This window comes from Pecten maximus, chromosome 4 (assembly GCF_902652985.1).
Source record: "Pecten maximus chromosome 4, xPecMax1.1, whole genome shotgun sequence".
Lineage (NCBI taxonomy): Eukaryota > Metazoa > Mollusca > Bivalvia > Pectinida > Pectinidae > Pecten > Pecten maximus.
In genome coordinates this window covers 44,230,568-44,257,756 of record NC_047018.1, presented here as the reverse complement: position 1 = coordinate 44,257,756, position 27,189 = coordinate 44,230,568, and the positions used below count along the sequence as shown (strand labels likewise).

The window sequence follows — 27,189 nt, the reverse complement described above, 5'->3', positions numbered from 1 at the left end:
TTAGAGGTGATGTAAGTCAATATCTTTATCAGAATTTATGTAATATATTTTTTACCCTTCAGCTTTTCCTTATTTCTTAAGTCATCCAGAGTTTGTCATTACGTTTAATTGTTATTTTTTTTATGGGTACACTAAATGTATATGTTTATTAGCTAGTTGATTAATTTTGTCATAACATTAGATAATTTCCAAGACTGAGGGATTTTACCAGAATCAATTGTTTTCTGAAAGAGGATTCTTAGAGGTGATGTAAGTCAATATCTTTATCAGAATTTATGTAATATATTTTTTACCCTTCAGCTTTTCCTAATTTCTTAAGTCATCCAGAGTTTGTCATCACGTTTAATTGTTATTTTTTTATGGGTACACTAAATGTATATGTTTATTAGCTAGTTGATTAATTTTGTCAGTTAAATTATGATATTATCAATGTCATCAACGCTATCATTCTGACCAAAATGAGTTTCCCAATCTGTTGTTGAAAGACTGCTTTTAATTTACTGCCAATTTGCTTCATTAAATTTGGTTTCAAAAAATACATTAATGACAATTGAACAGTGATCACTACATCATGGTGACAATACTTGTTTTTGATGTCATTTATTCAAGTAATCAACATCTCATTATCTTGTCCAACAAATTTGCAATTTCGTAATGCTAAGATTTTTGCAACCCCTTCCTAATAACCACAGAACAGCACAAGCAATTTTCAGTAGTTCTTAATTTCTCGTAACAACGTTCTGTCTCTTCACAATGACTTTTTTCCCAATTACAAGGAATTTTCATCAAATGTTATTAATATTTCTGGTCAACTAGCTCATCAGCATCTACCAATACAATCTTGCTAAACTTTCTTCTTGTTTCGAAACCACAGTTACACCAACAACTTTCACCATGCTTTATTTCAGTACAAAACTTCCTAAATCTTCACCATCAGCATTAAAAAAAATAAGGAATACTCATGAAATGTCATTAATATTTCTGACAAACTCACTCATCAGCAGGTAACACTAAAGTTTTGATAAACTTCTTGTTTCAAAACCACACACTGTTACACCATCAACTTAATTTCAGTACATAACTTCCTAAGTCTTCACTATCAACATTTAAAATTTTAAGGAATAATCATCAAATGTCATTGATATTTAACCCGCTCATCATCATTGGGGATTTACATTAGAAGACCCTTCCCGTCCTTTCCCAAAACGGTAAACGGCACCTTTTGTGTAATGGGCCATGGCCAGTCACCTTCATATATTTCCACTGTTGCCGACAATTCAAATGTTGAATCGTTTTCTGTAAAGGTTCGTCGCCCATGTTTGGGATTCAATATTCTCATTGTCGCCTCCCTCATCTGCATATATATACTGAAAGGGGAATATCGGGGCTGCGTTTGGGTCTTTTCCGGACTCAAGAATAGAGGCAACCTCCTAATTGTCCTTTAGCTGTGGACTCGTCCATGCCCAGTATAACTTATAAAAAGTTTAACCGTATGGAAATTGTCCTCGTAACATGGATGCTTTCTTCTTGCCTGTCATGCAACAGGTAGTATTTATCAGCTGTAACGGCAGCACGTGTCAAAATCTTAATGAGAGGCCGCGTCGGTTAAGGTGTCCCGCCACTTTATCACTAGCCCTCCACCTCTGGGTTGCGAGTTCGAAACCTACGTGGGACATTTGCCAGGTACTGACCGTAGGCCCGTGGTTTTTCTCCGGGTACTCCGGCTTTCCTCCACCTCCAAAACCTCGCACGTCATTACATGACCATAGCTGTTAATAGGACGTTAAACAAAATAAACCAAACCAATCCTCAAATACATAACAACGTACAATATAATGAAAAAGGCAAAATCGATATGAAGCATACCATACATTACGGATACATTATTTTTATATACAGTATGAGATATGGAGAAGCGGAGGTAGTGCAGAATTGCTCTACGTGTCGGCTTACACGTTGCAGGTACAAGGTAAGATTACCAGACGGTTATATATTAATTGCTGATCATACAGTTTTCATCATAAAGTACCGTTAACAGAATCTAAAATCTAAAGTTCTACCACTTATCAATTTTGAGTTAGAATTATGGTTTTCGTTATTATGTCGGTATTCTCTGTTGGTTTTTATTAAACAGAATAAGTGTACGCCATTCGTCATAGGCAGACAGGATTCCCAGCCGGTTCCCACCAGATTGTGCGAGACAGATTCCCGACCAGTGCGACCACCAGTTTATCACTTTCGTAAAGAAACTTTCGTAGATAAAGGTCATTGTAAAATCGAATGATATTACAGGATTTACTGACTGGCACTCCACCCATGGATATATTTCCCCACGCCCATCTTCCAACAAGCTGTAGCTTATGCTTGGTTTGGTTTGGTTTATTTTGTTTTACGTCCCATTAACAGCCAGGGTCATTTAAGGACGTGCGAGGTTTGGAGTTTGAGGAAAGCCGGAGTACCTAGAGAAAAACCACCGGCCTACGGCCAGTACTTGGCAACTGCCCAACGTAGTTTTCGAACTCGCAAGGTGGAGGGCTAGTGATAAAGTGTCGGGACACCTTAACCACTCGGCCACCGCGGCCCCTAGCTTATGCCCTGCAATCGCCAGTCAAGGTATTTGTTCGCTCATCTACTCCCAATCCTTATCCGAGGCTGCACCTTCCTTCTCCAGCCTTATCTAGTTCTAGATGCCATCCCCCACGCCAATGTAGACCTATATGGGGAGATACATGCTCTCGTCCGTAATAAGGTTTGACCGCCTCCTCGTGCTGTATCTGATGAGGTATCGTACAGAAACCATCAAGCTGATGTACCATGACATGAAGTTGACACCCCAGAAGTGTTCATACTTAAAGGGATTTTTTTTGGACTGATTGTGTCAGCGGACGCGATAAGTTTGTGGATTGGCCCAGACCTTGTCCTGAGAATTCTGCGGTTATTGCTGTAACTTTGTAGTAGGAATTTCAGTCTTTGTGAAGCGATACCTCCTACCAGAAAGAGGAATATGAAGGCGACCTTTTTTACCGCGAGGAAGTTGGACATCATTCTATGTTTTAAAAAAATATAAACTTTGCTACCTGTTGCACGAAATACCATTTGAAGTTCACACGGATGCATGTGGACAGGATTTAGGAGCTACACTTTAGCAGCAACAGGTCGAAGACCGCGTGTCATCGCCTATGCTAGTAGAGAGTTAAAGACGGCCGAGAAGAAATACCCAACACGCAAGTTAGAATGTTCGATTATTTGCATACTGCGTGTTTTTACCACTGCCATGTTAGACACAATCGGATATCGATAGTTGACTGCATTATCTGATTATAATTTTAATATCATTTAGAAGCCAGGGAGGACCAGATACAGATGTTACATTGTGTAAAATTGATGTTATTATAAATAAAGTTTGTATTGATTTCAATTATATTTATAATATTTTACTGTATGAACGTTCACCGTAAAATTGTACACCACACACACAGACTTGTGCGCGACTGTGAAATGGTCTACCTGTATTTGTTGCACGTTGGGTAATTCTCAGAATGTCTCCTTATATGGTCATATCTAGTATTGTCTCGTTTTCACTGTTGGCAGTCATTTCGTTGTGTTTGTCTCGTCGAAAAGTAGATATAAGGGTCAAGATGACATGGCTATCACGACCCGTCCGTCGTCGTGCGCCGTGCGTAAACTTTTCAACATATTTACATCTCTTATAAACCGCTGAACCTATTTTGCTGAAATTATGTAGGAAGCTTCTATGGCATAAGATAAACAAACACTGTGAATGATATGGTTACTGATCCTCCCGGACGCTGAGGGGTGTGGCCAAATAGACAGGTTCAAATAGACTGAAAATTCAAAAATCTCCTCAGGAGACAATTACGGTAGAATCAAATACACTTCATATATGGTATAGTCTTCAGGTGATTTATCAAAATCTTATTTGCATTGGAAATAATTCAAATATGGTTAGAAGTATGAGTATGGGATCGAAATAATTCATAGATGAAACTTGGTGGTAAAAAAATGTAATCATATTAAAATGGCTCCAATTTTTTTTTAAAGATTTGAACAATTATGATTATATATATATATTGCTACTTTCAGAACCTCTTGCATGAAACATGGGCAAGGACCGGAAAACTGACACCGGATATATTTTGGCTGGAATTCTCATTTTTATGAGTGTATCGAAAGTTTTTCTCGGTGTCGCACCAACAGAGGAAAATAAACTCACATTCAGATACATCCCCAATAAAGAGTTAGTAGATCTGCTGCAAAGACAAGTCGCAAACCATCGGGATATAGCTCGGCTCCATACGATTGGAACCAGTAAAGAGGGTCGAGATATTGTAGCGATTCAGTTGACGAGAATATAGACAAGAGTGATGGCGTAGAACAAGGCAAACCTTTGTTCAAATATGTCGGAAATGTTCACGGCAATGAGGTCATCGGCAGACAGATACTGATTAATCTGATCGAATATGTTTTGGGACATTATGGACAGGACGACAGAGTTACAAAAGTGGTGAACGAAACGAATATTTATATCATGCCTACGATGAACCCCGATGGATTCCACGAAGCTCAGGAAGGAGATTGCTTGGGGCTTCATGGGTTTTGGAATTCTCAAAATATCGATTTAAATTATAACTTTCCAGACAACCTTTTGAAAAATCAAACACATATTCAAAGTGAGACAAGAGCAGTCATGAATTGGATTAAGAGAAATAACTTTGTGTTGTCTGCCAACTTTCAGGGGGGTAGTGTTCTCGCTAGCTACCCATATGGTGACCAAACAGAAAGTGACGAAGCAGTTTTCAAACATCTGGCACAAACTTATGCTAACAATCATAAAACAATGCATACTGGAATTTAATACCATGGCCAAAGATTCCCAGGTGGTATTCCAAATGAACCTGATCCGTATGATACTTCAGGTAAAGGTTAATATTATATATAGAGGTTACACAACGAGTGGTTGTTGGATATTGAATTTCTTTCACACTCGTTAGTTAAATGATTTATTTCAAAGCTACAAAAGACACAAGCTTTAGAGTGTCTTTTGTAACTTTTGAAAAATAACTTGTGTGAAATAAATTCCATATCCAAAAATCAAGAGTCGTGTGACCTTTTTCTACCACAATGATATCGGCTTGAATCAAAGAGGAACGTGGCCAAGTCTAATTTCGCGTATACAAATAAGGTGTATAATTGACGGCCGGGACCTGGCGATGTGACGTCATTCGATTACTGATGACATTAATAATATATTCCCGCGATTTTCTATAGCGCACGGTGGGCTAGCTGGCAAACTGACGTTTGTGTCGTGTTGTTTTTATGACGTAGTACAGATTGGACTAACAATTGCAGTTTGGGTCAAAGGTTATCGCGTCAACCATTCAAAACGCGTTTAGGGTGTATTCCACGTGTGGTATAAACTTATTGTTATTCAACAGTTGTAATGATTATTTCATGCATTGGGAGTTGAATAACACCCACTTATTGTGGTAGAAAGAACAACAATGGTTGTTTTACATGATACCAGTAAAATGTAGCAAGTAAATGCTTAGTAGTGTTTCCCCATAAAACTTGGATCAGTTACTCTTAGTTTGGTCAGATCAAGTTACTTAATAACATCATATATATTACTAATTATCTGTTTGTTTACAGTCAATTAAAACTCTGGTTCCAGAGTGTTTGAAACAATTTAAAGAATGTATACATAATGCAGGTATTTATTTGCAAAGATTAAAAGAAATTGTTAGACTTGATACATTTATTATCAAAATGTTTCTCTTTTAGGTGGAATGCAAGACTTTAACTACTTCAACAGCAACTGCTTCGAGATAACCCTTGAGGTGTCATGCTGTAAATATCCACCTGCTGAAGAGTTAGAGATTGAATGGCACAACAACAAAATGGCTCTTTTAGCTTATATGGAAGAGGTACAGCAGTCATCAATTTTGACTTATAGAATTAAATCACAAGACTGCTGAATCATCAGCATCTTTTTGCCTATAATTACCCATTATAGATAATTGTAGATACGATACTGTAAATCAGTTATATTTCGCGTGGGATTTATTTTCGCGTTAATTCGCGAGGAGAGTCAATCACGAATTCAAATCCTTCGCTATTGTGTTTGAAAATATCATCTTTGGATGGTGGCCAAGCTATCGGTTATCGGTCTTGTAGAGTCCATAACTCTTAACAGTTCATCATTCCCGAATTTAAAGTCATTTCTTGTTCAACGTTACCAAAATCATTCGCGAATATGTCTGAAGAGGTAAGTGCGTGAAATAAAGTATTCGCGAAATTTAAATGATTTACAGTACATGTTTAATGTTGGGTTAACTGAAAGTGCCAGTAGGATTTTTCCTTATTCGTCTACGTCATATTACCGAACACTCGTTATATAATGGTACATCTCTGGTCTTGGTCAAATCAAAACACTTTTCATCTGTCTTTAGCACCAAAAAAACAGGCAATGATTTACTTCAGTTATTTGTTCATCAGAAATATATGTCAGGTGAGGAGACAGTTAATCAAGTCGGACTGGAATGTTTCGGTAACAATTTCAGCTGGTTTGCTAGTTTCAGTAACATGTTAGTGAGATTCCTTGGTCTGTAATATTTTAGTGAAATTCTTTGCTTCAGTAACATTTTAGTGACTTTTTGTGTCACCTTGAAAAGGTGACATATAGGTATCACTATGTCGGCGTCGGCGTCGTCCGCACAATGATTTCCGTGCAATAACTTGAGTTCCCTTTGGCCAATCAAACTCAAACTTCATACAGTGCTTCCTTACCAAAAGTGTTTGCTTGGGATTGCTTTTCAGGTTCAAAGGTCAAAGATCAAGGTCACTGTTTCTATTAATAGAAAATTGGTTTCCATGCAATAACTCGAGTTACCTTCGGCCAATCAAACTCACTTCACACAGTGCTTCGATCTTTACCAAAAGTGCTTGCTTGGGATTGCTTTTCAGGTTCAAAGGTCAAAGGTCAAGGTCACTGTTATTCTGAAAAAGGCACCATATAGGTATTACTATCATTCGTGAGTTAATTCATTCTATGGGAATCCATCCGGCAAATCATACAAATTATACTTGGAATAGATACAATGAATATCCAAGCTTTTTTTTTTTTAATCAAATCCTAGCTTGCTGTGCAGGCGACACATCCACTTCAGTAGGATTCTTGTTTGATTCAGTAACATTTTAGTAAGATTCTTTGTTTCCGTAACATGTAAGTGAGATTCCTTGGTCAGTAATATTTAAGTGAAATTCTTTGTTTCGGTATCATTTTTAGCGACTTTTTTTTATTCAGTAGCATTTTAGTGAGATTCTTTGTTTCGGTATCATTTTTAGTGAGATTACTTGTTTCAGCTAGTAGAATCTCATTTGGCTGGAATGTTTTAGTAACGTTTTCAGTGGGTTTGAATATTTCAGTAGCATTTCAGTGAGTTTGAATATTTCAGTAGCATTTCAGTGAGTTTGAATATTTCAGTAGCATTTTCAGTTGATTTGAATGTTTCAGATATATAGTTTCACTCGGTTTGAATGTTTCAGTGACATGTTCAGTCGGTTTGAATATTTCGATATGGTGGCCGATTTCGGCCACGTCGCACTGTCACATTGGCGCCCCCGGCATGCAAAGAGCCGCAGCGCGCCACGCGACAAAATGAACACGCTATGCGTCAAAATTCTGTTACCCTGTTCCATTTGCAAGTTATTTTTGTCGCGTTGGCGGGGTAAAAAAAAATACCCCGCCATCGCGACTAAAGTACTACAAATGCGAAAGGGCGACCTGTCGCATATCTTTGTACCTCACTGTCTCTCTTCGCATGTTGAGTTCAGTGGGTTTGAATGTATCTACTTTCATTTTGTTTGTGTTCTAGGTACACAAGGGAGTGAAGGGATTCGTTTCAGACTCCGAGACTGCTGAACCTATTCCGAACGCTGTAATTATGGTGTCTGGAATCGATCACAACGTAACTACTGCTAGCAATGGGGACTTCTGGAGGCTCCTGGTCCCAGGGACCTACAATGTAACTACTGCCAGCAATGGGGACTTCTGGAGGCTCCTGGTCCCAGGGACCTACAATGTAACTACTGCCAGCAATGGGGACTTCTGGAGGCTCCTGGTCCCAGGGACCTACAATGTAACTACTGCCAGCAATGGGGACTTCTGGAGGCTCCTGGTCCCAGGGACCTACAATGTAACTGCAGTGGCTGAGAGGTTAGAACAATAGCGATCAAGTAGCATGTCAATTATACTGCATGGCACTTTGGCAATCGCACTTCTTCATAAGCAAGTTCCTTTAAGACAAAGTAGCTGAAGAGTCAACATCATATTACGGTGGATCTCACTGTACACATGTTTAATCATATGTATATATGATAAAGATTTACCAATTCCGGACTCTCTGCTGGTAAAATGACATTGCTACCCTGCAGGATGTTTGGCTAGGGTGTACTTTAAGATTAAAGAAATTATTAGATATGCAATGTTGCAGTGTCTGCCCATCGCCATACGCTTTTGCGTTCATTTTTACAGACCGGTTTTGATGAAACTTTACAAGCATATTTACATTGCATATTTTTTATCACTTGAAGTTCAAGTTCACTGTAGTCAACATTAGAATTTCACCCTCCCACTCATTGTCAGTACTATAATCAGTACTCTTATCAATTGATGAAGTTTGCTGGTATAGTTTCTTCTTATATAACATGTGGCAAATTCGAATATGAGTATATGTATGATTTATTGAAAGTCATGATCACTTTTAAATTTAATATTTTTTCGGTGAAAATATTTATAAAATCCAAAACAGACTGAAAAACTGAAAAAAATAGATTTGTCTGAAAAATAACAACGATTTTATTTTATTTCTTGTGTTATTATTATTACTATTATTTAATATTTTGACAGGTACGATGTGTCCTCCTCACCTGTAATAGTGGATGACGGACCGGCTAAAACGGTGGACTTCAAATTACACAAACGTGGTACTATCTAATATGTATAGTAGATAGGCAGCTATACATCTTTGTTCACAAGCAATTTTGAAGTTTTAGTACAGACAGACGCCTGTTGTGACCTTACATATAGACTGGATAGTTTACTCATGGTTTCCAGTCGGCCATTTTTTAACAAATTTCAGAAGCTAAATCCCTTTGAAGGCAATCTCACTTTGGCGTGTCAATAACACTTTCAAAAATCTACTAGAAACTATATCATCAGGGGTCTGTGATACCATAAGATTCACTTTGGGCTAATAAAATCGACTGCTGAGTGCAGACTAGATCTCGAAATCATGTTTAGTTGGGCAAGCAGATTAACGATTATTGGGTTAAGGAATACTATAAGCTTATGCGGTAAATATTTTTGTTTTGTTATTTACTTAACCTTTTTTCCTAACTGATAAACAAGTAATTTTAGTGAAAAGAAATAACAGAGGATACCGACACGATGAGGAAAACATAATTCTAACTGGAAATCCGTAAAACAGGGGCAAAATACGGCACAAATATAGTGTGTACGGAGACTCTTGACAATATACAAGGCAAATAAGATGTGTCCCACAAGGGTAAGCGTCTACTGCTTGATAATTACTTATAACTGCTACAATATCTTTAGGAATAAAGAAGCCTGTAACAAGTAAATAAACATTTCAATATTATTTTGGCTAAACTGTATCTCGCTTTTAATTTGTATCAAAAACATATATCTGGTGTGTCTTTGTAAAAACCATTGAATGCTGCAAAGAAGAACGAAATGCTAAGCAACCACTTACCTTTTAAACTGTTCAGCCATCGTCTGGGTTTTCAATGACATATATTTATTTTCGATAGTTATTATTTTACACGAGTCTGTGATGTGTGCATGGTGTATGTTTTTGAATTATTTCATCCTTACGGAATACATTTAGGAGCTTTGTGTTGTCCTATCACAGACGATATTTGAGAATACCGTTAAAACAATGGTACCCTACGCCGTTTCATGATCCAAATCAGTGACAAGTGTGTCCGCCCCTGGCATCAGTCGCTGGTCTTACTCTCCTTAACAGCGATCCATTAAGGTGTTCATTGCCCTTTGAGGGATATTATTCCACTCCTGAATAAGGGCCTGCGTGAGTTGAGCGACTTCATACGCGCTTCCTTACCCTCCTGTCTCGCTCGTCCCACAAATGCTTGATTGGGGACATATCTGGACTGTATGGTGGCCAATCAAAAACTGAAGGTCACGACAAACCCTAGCAACCTATGGGGCCTCGCGTTGTCCTGCTGCAGCGTATGTTACGTTGATGGATAAAAGGAAGACCGTGTGGTTTCAAGACCTGATCCCGATATCTAATTGCTGTTTGATTACCATGGATAACCAAGTGGGGTATTTTAACGCCTTGAGAAATCCTTGTCCGTACGATAGCGGACCCACCCCCGAATCTATCTCTTTCCGTTACGCAAGGATCAGACTATTGAGATGTCGTGCCCGTTATTGGACACACTGGCCGACCATTACCATGAGTGCCGACAACTTGACATGCCGTTTCTGTCGCTGTCTGAAATCGGTTACGGAGAAACGTCGCGTGGGCGTCCGCTCCTGCGAAGGTCACCAAATCTCCCTGTGGCTCTTAGACGCCCAACTGAAAGGCATATATTGTTGTCTCACATACACTTTGTTGCTAGTCAACATGACGTTGCTAATGCCCCCTTCATTATCAGAGCAATGGCCTTAACGATATCGTATTCACTCGTTCGCGGCATTTCGCTGTACAATCGCTTCGAAAAGAAATGTCGTGTCGCTGATCTATACTGTTCCAATGTTAGATTTGTATTGATTTCTGTATCTGTAGAAGTACGTCACAGGTCCCAATTCTGGGTTTTTTTCGCGATGGAGAGAGAGGGGGGGCAGCACTTTGTTGGTGCTGCTTTGAGACGGATAATTTGAATCCCTCCACTGTTTGGGCGCGCACAATATTGTCGTCCAGATGGTTCCAGTCAACTACTGTTCTTATGAAGAAAGAGTTCTTGTGTTGAGTAATTTTAGAGCTGTGAACTTGGTAGGGTCTGCTGGTGTTGTTGACGTATGTGTATACTTTGTTCTGAGATATAAAATTATCAAAGTTCCTTGTTGTCTTGATGATTCTCTTTCGTCTTTATTTTTGGAGGAAATCAGATCGTACACGTGGTATTAACATTTCAACAATTTTGAACATAAAAATGAGGCGCTGTGATGTTCGTCTGGATGGGAGTGATGGTAAATCCAAATCTTGGATTTTTGTCATACAACCTTCTCGGCTCGAGTATTTTTTTGGATATGAATATGACTGTCTTTCAATATCTGGTTTTGTGTATGGGTCCCAGATGATAGCCCCATATTCCATAATGGATAAGGCAGTTTTTGTTACAGTGGCGTAGATTTCGTCTTAGGAAGCTTAATGTTGAGCTTGCTTACCTGGCCACATTAGGTATATGCATGTGAACTCCATTTTAGATCGTCTGAGATTAGGAGGCCGAGATACGGATTATTTTGCACTTGTTTGAGTATATGTCCATTTAGGGTGTAAAATTTCTGACTCTTGTTCTTGATGCTGAGTATGTAGTACTTTTTGGCATTAAACCTCATCCATCATTGTTACGCCCAGTTTTCGAGGTTTTTCATGTCGTTTCGTAGTGTTAAACGGTCTGAAAATGTTTTGATGTTTCTGTATAGCAGGCAATCGTCTGCAAAGAGTCGTACTGACGATTTGACGGTATCTGGTAGGTCGTTGATATGGCAGAGGAATAATAACGATCCGAGGACTGTTCCTTGGACGACGCGCATTTTCCATTTTTTCAGGAATGTTGTCAACCAGGAATGGATGGGTCCTCTTATTCCATATTGATCCAGTTTGTACAGCAGTTTGTTGTAAGACACTGTGTCGAATGCTTTGAAAAAGTCCAATATGGCTACGTCTAATTGGTTTTCTGCTTCGTATGCTTTAGTGAAGTCGTGGAGTGTTGTTAACAGTTGTGTTTAACACGAGTACCCTGATTGAAATCCGTGGTTTAGAGTTGTCAAGATCGTATTTTCTTCACGATGGTTTAGGATCTTATATAGATGTTAGGGAGACTGGTCTGTAATTTTCCGCGGAATGTTTATCTCCCTTTTTGAAAATGCACGAGATGTTAGTATTGAGCCAGTCTAATGGTAGTTCTCGTGTACTTATGGATCTTTGGTATATTGATGTTAGACCTTGTGCCAGTTGTTCTGCGCATTGATGTTAGACCTTGTGCCAGTTGTTCTGCGCATTGATGTTAGACCTTGTGCCAGTTGTTCTGCGCATTGATGTTAGACCTTGTGCCAGTGGTTCTGCGCATTCCTCGAGTATTTACTGGTTATAAACTACTCTTCTTACACAATCACAGTGACTGTCTAAAACAGCAATGGTCGGGAGAGTAAAGGGATAAATTTCTATAGCCCTACGCCAACCACATCACACACACGGGTATGCATTGTGTTGTCTTTGTGTTTTCGTGCATTTGCTGCTATCAATACAAAATATAACTACAAAAAATACTCCCAGACAGTATAAAGCCATCTTTTGTTGGAAAAATTGCAATTTTAAAACGAGGACTATTTAACTCAGAAGGTTTCAACAATCAAGGTAGTGAGATGCTGGAAATCATGTAAGTTTTTCATTTCCTGCATGAAACACAGCAAACAACACACAGTATCATACTTACCAAGTCAGGGGCGTTACAGAGAAATCTGCTCGAAACTTCCTGCAACTTTTGAAGGAAATAACAAATTTAAGTAGTCCGTGAATTCAGTATACCAAAGAACAACATAAGATATTGCCATTTTGAAAATAATCTTTTATTTTGTGAATCACATTTTTCAAATAAAAGATATGTGTCCATATCTTCACATCTGTTGAATTTACATAAGCCTATATATAGTAAACTGTGCCCGGCACCTTATAGCACCTCGCTATGTGAAACTGACATTCTTACAATCAGAAAACAATAATTACATGTAATTAAATGTCTTGCAAAACTTTTGAATGAAATGTCAACTATGCAAAATCTGCTGTTAGAATAGTAACACCATATTCACAGACAAGACAAAAATGAAACTTGTACAAACACATACACTGCCCTCCAAAAGTCCTGTTACAATTATTATGTAAAATACAGCAAAGTTAATCTCGAAGTCTTTATTACAATCTGTTAGAATCATATCTTCTTAGGATGTTTTTGTTCATGATTTCAAATGTTCATGTTCATTTTTCAACAGTGCATATGTTTTGTTACAATGGAAATCCTCAAAATGCAACATTCTGAAAATTTCCCTCTTTGTTTAATATAAATTTCAAAAATGCATTTCTTACATGTTTTTTAACTGTTAATCAGCTAAACAATTACTTTTATTTGTGTCAGTAAAAAAAAACACCAATATTTTTGTTCATTTTTGAACATTATGGAAAATAGGACCCTCCATTCCCTCTCCCTGCAACTTCAAAGAAGTGAGGTATTTTTCAAATAATTTGCAATCGTCACTTACAAATGGACTATCTTACAGATATTACAACACTTTATCTCAAATTTTGTTGGCTAGCCATTTGATTTAAACGTTCCAAATGTAACAGAACTTTGGAGGGCAGTGTATTACTTGTGGTATTTAAGGATTTAAATATAATCATTTACACAAACCATCCACACAAGCATTTGTAATATATCAACATGTAGCACTAACATATCTCCTCCACAGATTTCCAACATACCTCTCATATACAAATTCAATATGAGAACGGAATCCACGAAAACCGTCGCTGATTTCTCTAACTTCCCTGAATGTAAAACATGCATTAAATAAGCACCATGAAATGATCTTTATTTGTTCTATGTAAGACTGATCTGTTCTCTACTTTTTTCTTCTTTTTCCTTTTCCTCTTAAACTATAGGGATCAAGTTAGAGTTTTGTGGATCTTGAGAAATATCCTTCCAGTACTTCTCCAGAAATAGTAATAACAAACTTCAATCATTAAAATCCAAGATGGCTGCCTGTCAGCCATGTAAATTTCCTGATTAGACTCCAAATTAAATATGCAAAACTAATTATGGATGAAGGAGAACTTACACACGACACTTGAGAAATATTCTAGAACTTCTGAAGAAATAATTCATATCAAGAATTATTGCTGGACAAACCCGTTCGTAAACAATTCTTGGCAGCCAGCCAGATGGACAATGGAAGACTGACGAAATATAGACTAAAACTATGACAAGAGGCTCAAGGACCTGAGTTCTGTATATGTATATATATACAGATTACAGATGATTTACTTCATGTCTATTAAACAGGACAAACAATTGGCATAAGAGTGTCTTAACCAATACATCGCACTCTCAGCCCCTGGGGTGATTACAGAAAAATATTAATAGCCTCTAACCACCTTCTTGAGTACATAGTTACATACATCATAATTCCAATTGGTTTTGAATTTCTGAATGAAAATGAATTCAAGAGGCCCAGAGGGCCCGAATCTTGCGCACATGTCTATTAAGGGATAATGAAAAGATTGATGTTTTAAAGTTTTCATGCAGACTTTATGTTAGTTTGTTTCAGGAAATGAAATACAATATTTCTAATAAGGGCGATATAATTCACTGATGAATAGGTGAATCACGTTGTAGGGTTTTGCATTCATGCAATGTGAGTCAGTATTGCGATACCAAACCTACTTCCTTTGGTGTTTTTGATGAATTACATATACAAAGCGATGAGAATCATGTTCTTGATCCTCAGCAGTATAAGACTTAACACCAGTGCTATTTTGAATGTAAAGCTATAATAACAAGAGAAATTGGATTACTTATAATAAGAAAATGAATTTTAAAGTTTTTCAGTATTATATTACACGATAAGTGATCTTGACAACCAAAGTTATTTACATGAGGAAACTTGATAGCACTCCATCTCTGGTACCTACTGATCAAATATAAGAATTCTGGGTCTTCAGATCAATTCTCACAGGAAACCTTTTGGACCCTGTGACCTTGAAGAGCATACAAGGTCATTTATATGAGGAAACTATAGTACAGTAAACTTACTCCCTCTCGAGGGGCAAACATGATATCTGGGAGTAAGGAAATTCACTATTTTGATAAAACGCCCAAAGATCATTTCAATAATTAAAATTATGTGCTGCCGATATATCTATGTCTGCAAAAAAAAGATTACTAAAATTAAAGCCAATCTGACCCCTTTTAGGCTCCAACTTTACATACAATGTATTAAGGGCCTGGGGTGGGTTTCATAGTATCGAACTGTTATCTCAGGGTAATAACTGAAATAATTTCCAATTGAACTGAATGAGAAAATACCCAAAGTAACATTTTCTATATAGATTAATATCATACAAATCAGTAAACTCAATCCTCTCCCCAAAGGGGAAACATGAAGCCCAGGGGTCAAGGCATTCCCATTTTTTTTTATTAAAGCACTTCATTCCCATTTTTTTTTTTATTAAAGCACTTCAAAACCCTTCCATCTATGAAAGAAAACCCCATTTTGGTGCCCCTTAGGCCCCTTGGGAAAACCAATGATTCACAATTTCAGTTGATGTTTGGACATGACAGGCTTCTGCAAAATTTCAGAAATAAGTCTTTTGAGAAGTCAAAAACCTTAATTGTATGACGCTCATTGCAGGACGCACAACGACGGACGAAAAGCAACGGCTATAGGTCATTTGAGACTTTGTCTCAGGCGACAGAAATATTAACAAATACAAAACACAATGAAAATGTTCAGTTTCTGATTGACACTGCTGTGATGATATAGTATTGTGAGGTTGTTTTAAGCACAGTCACAGGTAGAAAGCATTATAATAAGAGTGAAATGCCCGGAAGAACTGTTTCCATAGCAACATTGAAAAGTACCATTATTGCAAAACTGTCAATGTTGTATTTCTATCACTTTCTTGTGAACTATAATTAAAGCGAGTTTAAGTTGTAGAGCTTGTTTCCAGGTTTCCAGGAAACACTCTCGTCCGAATCACAACGTGTCTGTCGGTGTACGTGTCGGTGTGCCTTTCCCAAGGCGTTTCAGTAATGGCCGGTCGTACACCCAGTGTTCGCCTACCTCGTGGAATTGCTGAAAGAACATGCAAACATCTGTTACACACATTTCCATTAAGAAAGTTACAACAAGAGGCCCAGAGGGCCTGTGTAATCATTCAACTTATATTACTGTAGCAGTTCTGTAGTCTTATTTCAGATTACCAGATAGGTAATAAACTTCAACAAAAATATGACCGCGGCGCCTATAAATAAGATCACATATACCCTTAAATACAGACTGATGTTATTGTTGTAGAATTTTCTGTAGAAGTTCTTTACTTTTCTCTCAATTTTTCATATTCAAAGGGGTTCATACTCCATTCATTTCAGTTTTTACCCCATGATTACTTGTGGTGAAATATGATTAAAATCAGAGTATCTTTTTAGCAGAAGATTATGATTAAAATCAGTCTGTTTAACAGAAAATGTCAGAATTTGCATTTTCTATTCAATAAATAATAGTAAACTTTGCCCATGCCTTTTTCATCAGTACTATTATTGTGAAATAATCAGAAATTAGGAATTTTACAAAATTACGACATATGAACCTATGAATGAAATAGGATCCTTTATTTTGATATTAATGCTTTGAAATGTTGTTTGATTCAAAAATATGTAATTGTCAGAATGTACTCATAGTGATAAATCTAATAAACCATAGATGAAAATTGCATGAACGAAGGCCTGGCACTCACGATATACAATACTTATCTATCAATGGGAAAAATGGGAGCCAGATTAGGAAAATAAGGTGAAAGTACCTAAATTTGGCAGTAAAACTGGGGTGAAAATATCACTAGAGACTTGTTTGCTTGCTGGGTTTATAGCCCAATGAACAGTCAGGGTCATTTTGAGGTGGTAGTAGTTGGTGACTACCTCAATTAAACAACATATGGCAGGCCAATCACATGCCATCTAGAGCAATTAGGGTAAAGTATCTTCACCAAGGACACAACCACGACAGCAAAGATTTGTTGGATTCTCAGCTTCCCGAGAAACGCAAACCAACACGGGATTGAGAGCCGAACCATGCACTTCGGATCTTCACCCGAGATTACGTGGCCAGCATTCTAACCCTCGGAGCAGTCGCGGCCCCCTATCACTAACAAAACAGGTATTCTAAAATACATACATAAGTAACTAGGTTACGTAAAGCCAAGACAAGATAATTAAGTACCTTTGTTTCCCATTTCAGTCCCTTTTCCTTTCTTTCTTTCGCTTCTGTTCTTTGGCGATGTTCCAATTTATGTTTAAACTCTGTTGCGATTTCTACATTCTTCTGTTTCAAATTTCTGGTAACTTGTTCCCATAACCTGATAAAAAAAAGTGAAATTAGATTTGTATAGTATATAACACACACCAGGTATACAGGTGTCCGAAAATATAAGTAGGATGATTATCAAAAGATTTACTGATTTTCACAGTCCGTGTTAAGGACAAATCACTTAAAATTGCCCTTCACAAAGTGGAAAATACAAATTTCCATTCTCGTATATGTAACATGTAAATATTTGTAATAGGAATAATATGATTTATTTCGCTGTAAATTAGGGAAACAGCTACTACTCAAATATGAGCCAGCAGATATTTACAAAAAAAAAAGGCATTTCTTCATTTTTAGCAATAGGGAACTTTATTTTTGGTCATTTTCAGTATGATGATGTATCATCGCCTTTTGAACTGCAATAAAAACAAGAGGCCAACAGGGCCTGTATCGCTCACCTTGAAATTTCAGTGATTTTGGGAAAACTCCCATTTAAGACATTACGAATACTTTCCCAGTCTGGGATCTGCCATTTTATCATGCATTACAGTTAACAATTACCCTTAACTAACATTTAGTATTTTGGTTCCAAATAATTTGTACAATTTTGAATCCCCACCACCCAAGGGTGTTTCTTGACAAGTGAAATAAGGTTAAATTCCAATCAGTGGTTCAGAATAAGGAGTTGTTTGAAGAGACGGACGATGGACGCCACGGTATGGCTTAAGTTTACCTTGGTCATTAACAGGTAAGCTAAAATGGTATTTACTTTCTAGATTCAAACTCCACTTGTGTGTCCAGTGGCTTAACTCTTTTCTTCACAATGGCCATCTTCTTAGTATCCACAAATGCCTCATTTCTCTAAAATATCAAGTAAAACTTTGAGGCATAATATGTCTCTTATATAACTGAATAGTACATACAGCCAACCTGTCTATAAAGGACACCACTGGACAGATCAAAATGTCCTTTTAAGACAGGTGTCCTTTATACAGAGGTTACTTATATAGTAAATTGGAAGGAGTGGGTCTGATGAGTCTGTCCTTTATAAACAAGTGTCCTTTATATAGAGGTGTCCCTTACAACAGGTTTAACTGTATACTGTAAATCATACATGTATTTCGTACAATAATAATGTTTCTACCAGAATGATTGTTCTAAATGTGTCATCTATCTTTGAATTTTTTAATTGAATTATATCACTTACAATTGAAAGATTCTTTCAATTTAGTAAAATCAAATTTTGTACCTTTTACATGCACAATTCTTCCAGTTAAGCCAGTTCTATATACATTAATTTTAATCAATGAAAACACTTATAAACAGATATGAGAGACTGATACTTGTTAAAGAGATGATTCTCAGTATATAACACTGGACTTTAACTGACACCAGTTTAATATATTCAACATCTTACACAAAACATACACCTGTCACGTTCCTACAGCAGTCTTACCCCTGAGCTGTGTTTGGCATACATGACCCCGTTCCATTCTCCATCAATCGTCACAATTGCATTCTTTTTGTCGGTTGGCGAATAAATGTGTCCCGTGACCTGGTGTTTCTTGCCTCCATAGAAAGGCTGTACAACAGTGAATCAAACATAGTTAGTCCATCAATTATTGATTAATACATATTATAAATATATATATTTATTAAATCTTAGCTGTTTGGAGGACAAAGATTATATCAGTATATCGTACTGACTGTGTCATGGTTCTTACTGATTGTGTGAGCCTTTTTACTGACTGTGTGAGCCTTCCTACTGATTGTGTGTGCCTTCTTACTGATTGTGTGAGCCTTCTTACTGATTGTGTGAGCCTTCTTACTGATTGTGTGAACCTTCTTACTGATTGTGTGAGCCTTCTTAATGACTGTGTGAGCCTTCTTACTGACTGTGTGAGCCTTCTTACTGACTGTGTGAGCCTTCTTACTGATTGTGTGAGCCTTCTTACTGATTGTGTGAGCCTTCTTACTGATAGTGTGAGCCTTCTTACTGATTGTGTGAGCCTTCTTACTGATTATGTGAGCCTTCTTACTGACTGTGTGAGCCTTCTTACTGACTGTGTGAGCCTTCTTACTGATTGTGTGAGCCTTCTTACTGATTGTGTGAGCCTTCTTACTGATTGTGTGAGCCTTCTTACTGATTATGTGAGCCTTCTCAATTACTGTGAGCCTTTTACTGATTGTGTGAGCCTTCTTACTGATTGTGTGAGCCTTCTTACTGATTGTGTGAGCCTTCTTAATGACTGTGAGCCTTCTTACTGATTATGTGAGCCTTCTTACTGACTGTGTGAGCCTTCTTACTGATTGTGTGAGCCTTCTTACTGATTGTGTGAGCCTTCTTACTGATTGTGTGAGCCTTCTTACTGATTGTGTGAGCCTTCTTACTGACTGTGTGAGTCTTCTTACTGATTGTGTGAGCCTTCTTACTGATTGTGTGAGCCTTCTTACTGATTGTGTGAGCCTTCTTACTGACTGTGTGAGTCTTCTTACTGATTGTGTGAGCCTTCTTACTGATTGTGTGAGCCTTCTTAATGATTGTGTGAGCCTTCTTACTGACTGTGTGAGCCTTCTTACTGACTGTGTGAGCCTTTTTACTGACTGCGTGAGTTTTTTTACTGATTGTGTGAACCTTCTTAATTACTGTGTGAGCCTTTTTACTGATTGTGTGAGCCTTTTTTACTGATTGTGTGTGCCTTTTTACTGATTGTGTGAGTCTTTTTACTGATTGTGTGAGCCTTTTTACTGATTGTGTGAGCCTTCTTACTGATTGTGTGAGCCTTTTTACTGATCGTGTGAGCCTTCTTACTGGTTGTGTGAGCCTTTTTACTGGTTGTGTGAGCCTTCCAAATTACTGTGTGAGCCTTTTTACTGAATTTATAATTCTAGTTATTAACATTATATAACTAATGTTTTTCTCTGGAAAATAGAATTTTAGCAAGCGGTACCTAATAATATAATGAAATTGTTATCAAATTATTTTCCGATTAATATGATGATTAATCTACCCATCGAAAGTGATATTTCCCTCTGCCTTTGACACCTGGAATCATTGTATTCAACTGAAAAACAAGTTAATAATTAATTTGTACATGAAATCGCTTAAGTACTGACCTTAGTATGGAAGTCTACGTTGGCTGAGAATCCTGTTTTGGCACAAGCTATGGTCACTTTCCCACCTAACTCCACCCACGGCACCGTCAGGATGGACCTACAACAAATATTTCTCCCTTGTCAGAAAACCATGTTATATCATAATGCCATGTACATTTATTTTTTAGTTTAATACCTATATATTCTTTTTCCAAAAAGAAAGAAATTAGAATGAAATCACACTTAGTCTGTTTGGTAACCTGGCTTCGGGAGTTGCTCCAGCCTCTTCTTTTACAATATTTTAAAGAACAGTTAATACATACATTATATTTTTACCCAATTTTCATCAATAAATTTACATATTTCACCTTCCTTTCAATAAAAAAAACTGACTATAAATGTCCTTCCACAACAATCTCATAATAAGGGAGAAAAAGAAAGAGCAACTGTGAAGAAAGGAAGTCAAAGACATTGTCCCAAGGATGGTGTGTGGCACAAAAGCTTGACAGAAGAGTGGACAAGTTAGTCCATTTAATACAATCTGTAAACAGTAAACTTTTTACCTGCCTTCCAATGACAGTTGATCACTCAACTTTTACCTGCATGTATGTAATTAACAGGTGAATTGTTATCTAGAATATGTTTGTGAAACATGTATACCCCCGTTCCTATTTTAATGGAAATAAAGCTTAAGACAAAATTCAACCAAAGTCCATTACATATAAAAAATTAATCCAAATAAAACATTTTCCTACTTGACTGCACAGCATTGATGTTGAATCTCTACAGATCTTTCATGCAAAATCTCGGCAACCTTTCACTACATTAATGATTGCATGAAAAAGTCTGAAAAGCTTCTTCATAACAATATCTGCAAAATTTCTTCATGACAAAGTCTGCAAAACTTCTTTATTACAGAGTCTGGAAAACTAAAAGTCAAAGAATAACACTTTCTGTCTATAATCACACTGGGCAGGGGTTGCAGCAACTCAGTCGATTAGAGAGCCAGCCACATAACCTCAGATGAAGTCCGAGGTGTGAGGTTCTATCCTCCCTACAGGTGTCGGTGTGTGTTTCTCGGGAAGAAGGCCAGTCTGTGCTGTCATGGTTGTGTCCTTGGGCAAGACATTCTACCCTAATTACTCTGCATTGCATACATCAGCCCCCTCCCCCCCCCAAATGTTATTTTGTGAAGTAGTCACCAACTACTACAAGGAGACCTTGTCCCAATAGGACCCTGGCTGTTCACCGAGTGATAAACCCCTCACACTCTGGACCTGGGAATAAATATTTTGTCATCTTTTGGTGGCAGTCCATCGAGGAACACTTACCTGCCATACCCATTAGGGAAGGTAATCACATACTCCTCATCATGGTCTATAAGAGACACAACCGCTTGTCCAATCATGTGCACCCCAATGGACAGTCCAAGAAACTTGGACTTTGTCCAAATGTATCCATCCAATGAAATTCGTTTATTGTAATGCTCTGCATAGAATGCCGAAACTGTAAAAATGTGACAAAGATCTCAATTAAATACAAAACAAAAATATGATTAAAAAAATACTTTCAAAAAGGAAAGAGGAAGACTTTAGAGTAAATCCCTGCTTGACCAATGAAATTATTGTACTAAAGGACAATATGATAGAGCTAGTTATAGTTAGCAATATACAAATTTAGCATTTTAACATTAAAATTCCCTGAGAGTTTAATCTTAGCAGGTTTATTTTTAGTGACCCTTATATTTAGCAGTTTATATAATTATGTTAATTATTAGCATTTTAAAACTTATCGCTAAATTAGCTTTGATTTCCAATAGATCACTGAAATAACCTGCTATATAGTATGTGGCATATTGAGATCCCTGATTAGATTATAAGATATAGGATCCACAACTTACTGGGCGGGTGATGAGACACCTGTTCTGCAATGAAAGCTAAGTTTTCTTTTGTTGACCATGGAACTGGACCGTCATCGGCTAGATCCTACAAACCCGAACGGGAACTATAATTATACAGTATAAATGTCTTAAGAACACAGTAATAAGGTTGTGTCTGGGGAACTGACCTATTTGACCTACTGTCCATTAATTAAAGACAAAATGTTGAACTACAGTTGAACTACAGTTAAAAATATTAAGTATTTATGCTCCGATTTCTTCATGCAAGAATGCAAACCTAACAATGTCATATAAAGTCAACTTCAAAGTTGTCTGGATCATAAAAAACCTTCAAATTATCCGGGTATTCGAGCGGCAGAGTTTGGTATCTAATATAATGTTTCATTTTCACAAGCCAAACGAATACTGGTATTCAAAGCAAATAAAGTTGAAAACACTCGACACTGTTAACCAAAGGACTTGGTTTTTGGGTGCCGCCCCTCTGCCTTTACAAGTAAAACCATACTCAAATCATGCTGTCCAAAGATTCTGCAGACCAAATACCTTCATCCATACAGAAGAAGAAAGATTTCAAAGAAACACCTGTTTTCCCCATTTATATCCCTTTTGGGCCCTGACCCTTAGGCCCCTGGTGGTCAGACCCACCATTTATACTGAACTTGTCTGGTACAAATTTGGTTCCCTTTCATCCAACGATGCATTAAACTAAATATGGACCAAATGCTTTTAAAGAATCATTTAAATTTGACCTATCTGGCCCCTTTCCTCAGGCCTTTGGAGTAGGGCCAGACCAAACTGTTGTACAAAGTTGGTTCCCCTTCACCCAAGGATGCTTCAGACCAAATTTGATCAAAATCCATCCAGTCATTAATTACTAGTAAAAGAAGTTAACAGATGTCGTTTCCTTTTCCATGGTGCACCAGTCCTTCGGAGCAAGTGGGCGAAAATTTATAAATTATTTTGAATGCAAACAATCTCAACTTCAAAACAAAAAGGCAAACGAAACAATCGTTTGAGAACATTAAATGGTTCAGAGTCTATAATTACTATATACAATGTACTTCCTATTTATTAAGTGGGTCTATATTCATGCAGGCTATGAGTGTTTTCAATTGAAATGGCATTTCCCAACAAGTAGTAACGTGCAAATTATAGACTGAAGCTTATGAGAAGATCACACTTCGCTAAAAGTCCTGGGCTGAGTTTTACTAAGCATCTTAAGTTACGATTTGTATCGTAACCTTAAGTTACGTTAAATCTCCGTCCTACTAAACTTTGTATCTTAAGTTACGCATAAAATGACGTCGTAACTTACGACAGCTTAGGGCCACTCTTAAGTTACGAATTTTTCTTAATTAATGCATCTTAGCTGACACAAACAGGAAAATACTCACGTTTACGTGTATTTTTATGTATTTGCAACACAGTAAGAGAGAGAAAACTTAAGACGCGAGCGAACTGTGACCGACCCTGAATTAATACAGCGGTATTATGATTCCATGGCGGGTCATTTTTCTTCTTTGTCAATGATTGCATGTCTGTCCGTTTTTCTTCTTTGTCAATGATTGCATGTCTGTCCGTTTTTTTATCTCATCAGTATACCAAGATGATGAATTTACTCTGTTTGGAAAAATTGACGGTACAAAAATTGAAAATTTCTACCTAAGAACCCTTAGTTCACTAATCTGTGTTGTTATAGAAATACAAATTACATGTATAAAATCGCAGCATATCTCAGCATATAGTTTGACCCCCTCCCCATTTATGGTGATTTAAAAGGAAACATTACTATTTTCCTTTAAAACGTGTCTCAATTCAGCATTATTGGATATTTATTCACTATTTTCTATGTTTTAAAAAAATCATCAAGAATTCAAACTTTTGGTATCAAGAGATTAATTTTGATATTCAACGTGTATTTTTTCATCTAAAAAATCAAAATTTTGATTTAAAATCCAAAAATCTTCCTTTTTATATCAAGTTATCAAACTCTTGATATATATATAAAAAAAAAAGATTTTCTCATATTAAAAAAACCAGAAGCATTTTCTTATAAAAAAATTAATTTGTGATATGAAATTTTGTTATATTAGTAAATGATTGTTAGATATCAAAAACTTTTTTTCATGATTTGTTCACAAATGATAAAACAGTGCTTCATAAATCCGAGGGGGTACCTGTGTCCACTTTAATTTGATAATACACATCCACCCAGCAGTTTTATAAACTATCAACATAATTTCAATAATTGAAAAGAAAAAGGAAACAGATAAATACTGTAAGGTACTGACCCTATTATTGATAGCTGGATGAAAATCTATAATTGTCACCTGCACATGTACTGTCTACGATTATATTGAAAGCATACATAACAATTAAGGAGCACAAACAGAAAGTTATGTTCTAGTTTTGGGAGTCTACGGCCTCTGCAAGGACGAGGAGCTTTTGCTCTGACCAGTTATGTTTTCATCGTTTCACGCCCATGGCTCGACTGGCAGACATCAATGGCGTTGCTAAAAATTGACGTAGGCTAAAGTGAAACTAATGATTGCGCTTGCGTGGTGTCGTTACTAAGAAGAATCTTGCCCCCAGCACACAAGAGTTCCTAAATCGCAACTTACGAATCTTCCTAAGTTAAGTTTACGACGAAAAGTTACAAACGCTTTAGTAAAACAGGCAAATCGTAACTTAAGATTGCAGTTAAGAAAATCGTAAGCTGGATTTTTTTGCGTAACTTAAGATGCTTAGTAAAACTCAGCCCTGGTCCTCCAGAAATAAAGCTCACATTACCATGAGTTGAAGTGATACATTTTTGCAATAAGGCACAGTCTATCACACTACAATTATCATCTTTCGTCATCACAGCCGCCATAATCATCGTTCTGACTATACATTTTATGACATTCCTACCGTGGTTTTCGGCCAGTCGGGCATGTTCCAATGACAAAGAAAGGTCTCCCCCAGAATAGGATTGTACGGTTTCTTCGCCACGTCACTGTTACGGCCAGCATGGAAGGCAGACATGTACCAGCGGACCAGTTGTATCATCCTCTCAGCTGGCGTGTCCATGTCAGGGATACTAGAAACAAATATTGGTAGTTAAGAGTTGTAGGTGGAGGAAAGCCAGAGAAAAACCACCGGCCTACGGTCAGTACCTGGCAACTGCCCCACGTAGGTTTCGAACTCGCAACCCAGAGGTGGAGGGCTAGTATTAAAGTGTTGGGACACCTTAACCACTCGGCCACCACAGCCCCTTAACAACCGTCAAAGTTAAGTGAACTTTACCTACCCTGTGGTGTTTGAAGTAGGTCAAGGTCATTCATTTGAACAAACATGGTATCCCTTCATCACACCATACTACAGCCAGATATCTGGTTTCTTGGCCTCTTGGTTATTGGGATGAAGATGATAAATTTAATAAAAGGAAAAATAAATGCAGGACGGACACCACACCATGGCATAAGCTCACTTGCCCTTTCAGGCAGATGAGCTAGAAATAGTTGCTGAAATGTTATACATACTTGATAAACAGATCTGGGTGAGCAAAGAAGTCGGCATACATCTCGAGTAGTGATCTCCGCTCCAAAATGAAGGTCGGAAGCACAACCTTGGTAAGATCCATCCCGATTCTCACTTGAGATAACAGGTGAGCTATTATACTGCCGTGTTTCTCCAGGGAACCCACTGAAAGTGTCAACACCAGTTATACGTACTTGTACTCTAAAATTACTATGAGGCCTGGACTTCTTCATTCTGTAGGCTACAGTTGCTTTGGTATATCCATTACAATGAAGTAAAATGTTGTTACATTAAACAAGAGGCCCTAAGGGTCTGTATGGCTCACCAGAATATTTTGGTGACCATTTATATAGCAAAGCCCTCAAATGTTTTATTACAAATACTTTCCCCTCGTGGGAAATGCCTCTCAGTACAATGTATTGCAGTCAACACCTCCCTTTAGATAGCAGTTAGCTTTTTGGTTCCAAATAAGATTCAAGCAAATTTAGTTGAAAAAGATATCACCATTAATTACCAATTGATTTCCTTTATTGGGCCCCGTCGCACTTAATTATCATTTACTATTATTTCCCCTATTGGGCCCTGCCCCACTTAATTATCATTTACTATTATTTCCCCTATTGGGCCCTCCCTCTCAGGCTTCTTTGAGTCCAGACTCACTGTTTAAAGAAAATTGGTACCCCCTTAAGCAAAGGATGCTTCAGACCTTTGGTCGAGTTTATAACTAGTAGTCATTTTTAGAAAAAAAAACTTGAAGGATGACAGACAAATGACATAACCAAAATTGATCATTATTTAAAGTTTGTGATAATGAATCAATAGTTAAATCGTATTGAACTCAAAAGACCAACTTACATTCTTCTGTATCTCGCTCATCATAAAGTTCTGAAAAGAAGACAAAACATATCATAATGTAATGAGATATAAAGCAATTTTGAAGAAAAAAAGTTTCAAGTGACAATTTAAACATTCCATACTAAACAATAGGCCCATGGGCCTTAATGGTTACTTATTAAGTTTCGATTTATACAGATATATGACTTTTCTTGTTAAGAAATATATAGAACTGCTGCAAGAATGGCCGACTAATACCCCTTGCCCCCCAATTCACCCTGATTCCCACTCTTGCTTAAAATGCTTTTTAATCAAATCTAAAACAAAAAGGTGGAAAATAGCAGATCAAAACAGTAAGTAAAGTTACATAATTTCTAAGTACATTAATTTCGAGAAGCTTGGATAAAAACAGTTGGAAGAGTTGTCCAAGATGGCCGACTGTTAGCCATAATCTTTTCCCAAACAGTCTTAA

The 27,189-nt window shown here is 37.3% G+C and overlaps 2 protein-coding genes across 2 annotated transcripts in view; one reads left to right on the top strand and one right to left on the bottom strand.

The window, feature by feature from the left end:
- The first annotated feature begins 7,901 nt into the window (after nt 1-7,901).
- Nucleotides 7,902-9,283, top strand: LOC117326196 (carboxypeptidase D-like). The gene is made up of 2 exons (XM_033882845.1): nt 7,902-8,236; nt 8,930-9,283. Exons 1-2 carry the CDS (start codon nt 7,965-7,967, stop codon nt 9,015-9,017), a joined length of 360 nt encoding a protein of 119 aa, XP_033738736.1. The 5' UTR covers nt 7,902-7,964; the 3' UTR covers nt 9,018-9,283.
- A 3,558-nt stretch (nt 9,284-12,841) lies between these two features.
- LOC117326192 (oxysterol-binding protein-related protein 9-like) overlaps nt 12,842-27,189 on the bottom strand; it is a 42,927-nt gene continuing 28,579 nt past the window's right edge. Inside the window, 10 exon segments of the mRNA XM_033882839.1 lie at nt 12,842-16,138; nt 17,282-17,417; nt 18,138-18,229; nt 18,825-18,950; nt 20,486-20,582; nt 21,796-21,970; nt 22,365-22,449; nt 25,275-25,443; nt 25,886-26,048; nt 26,739-26,768. Coding sequence (XP_033738730.1) covers nt 16,040-16,138; nt 17,282-17,417; nt 18,138-18,229; nt 18,825-18,950; nt 20,486-20,582; nt 21,796-21,970; nt 22,365-22,449; nt 25,275-25,443; nt 25,886-26,048; nt 26,739-26,768 — 1,172 coding nt within the window. The 3' untranslated portion in view covers nt 12,842-16,039.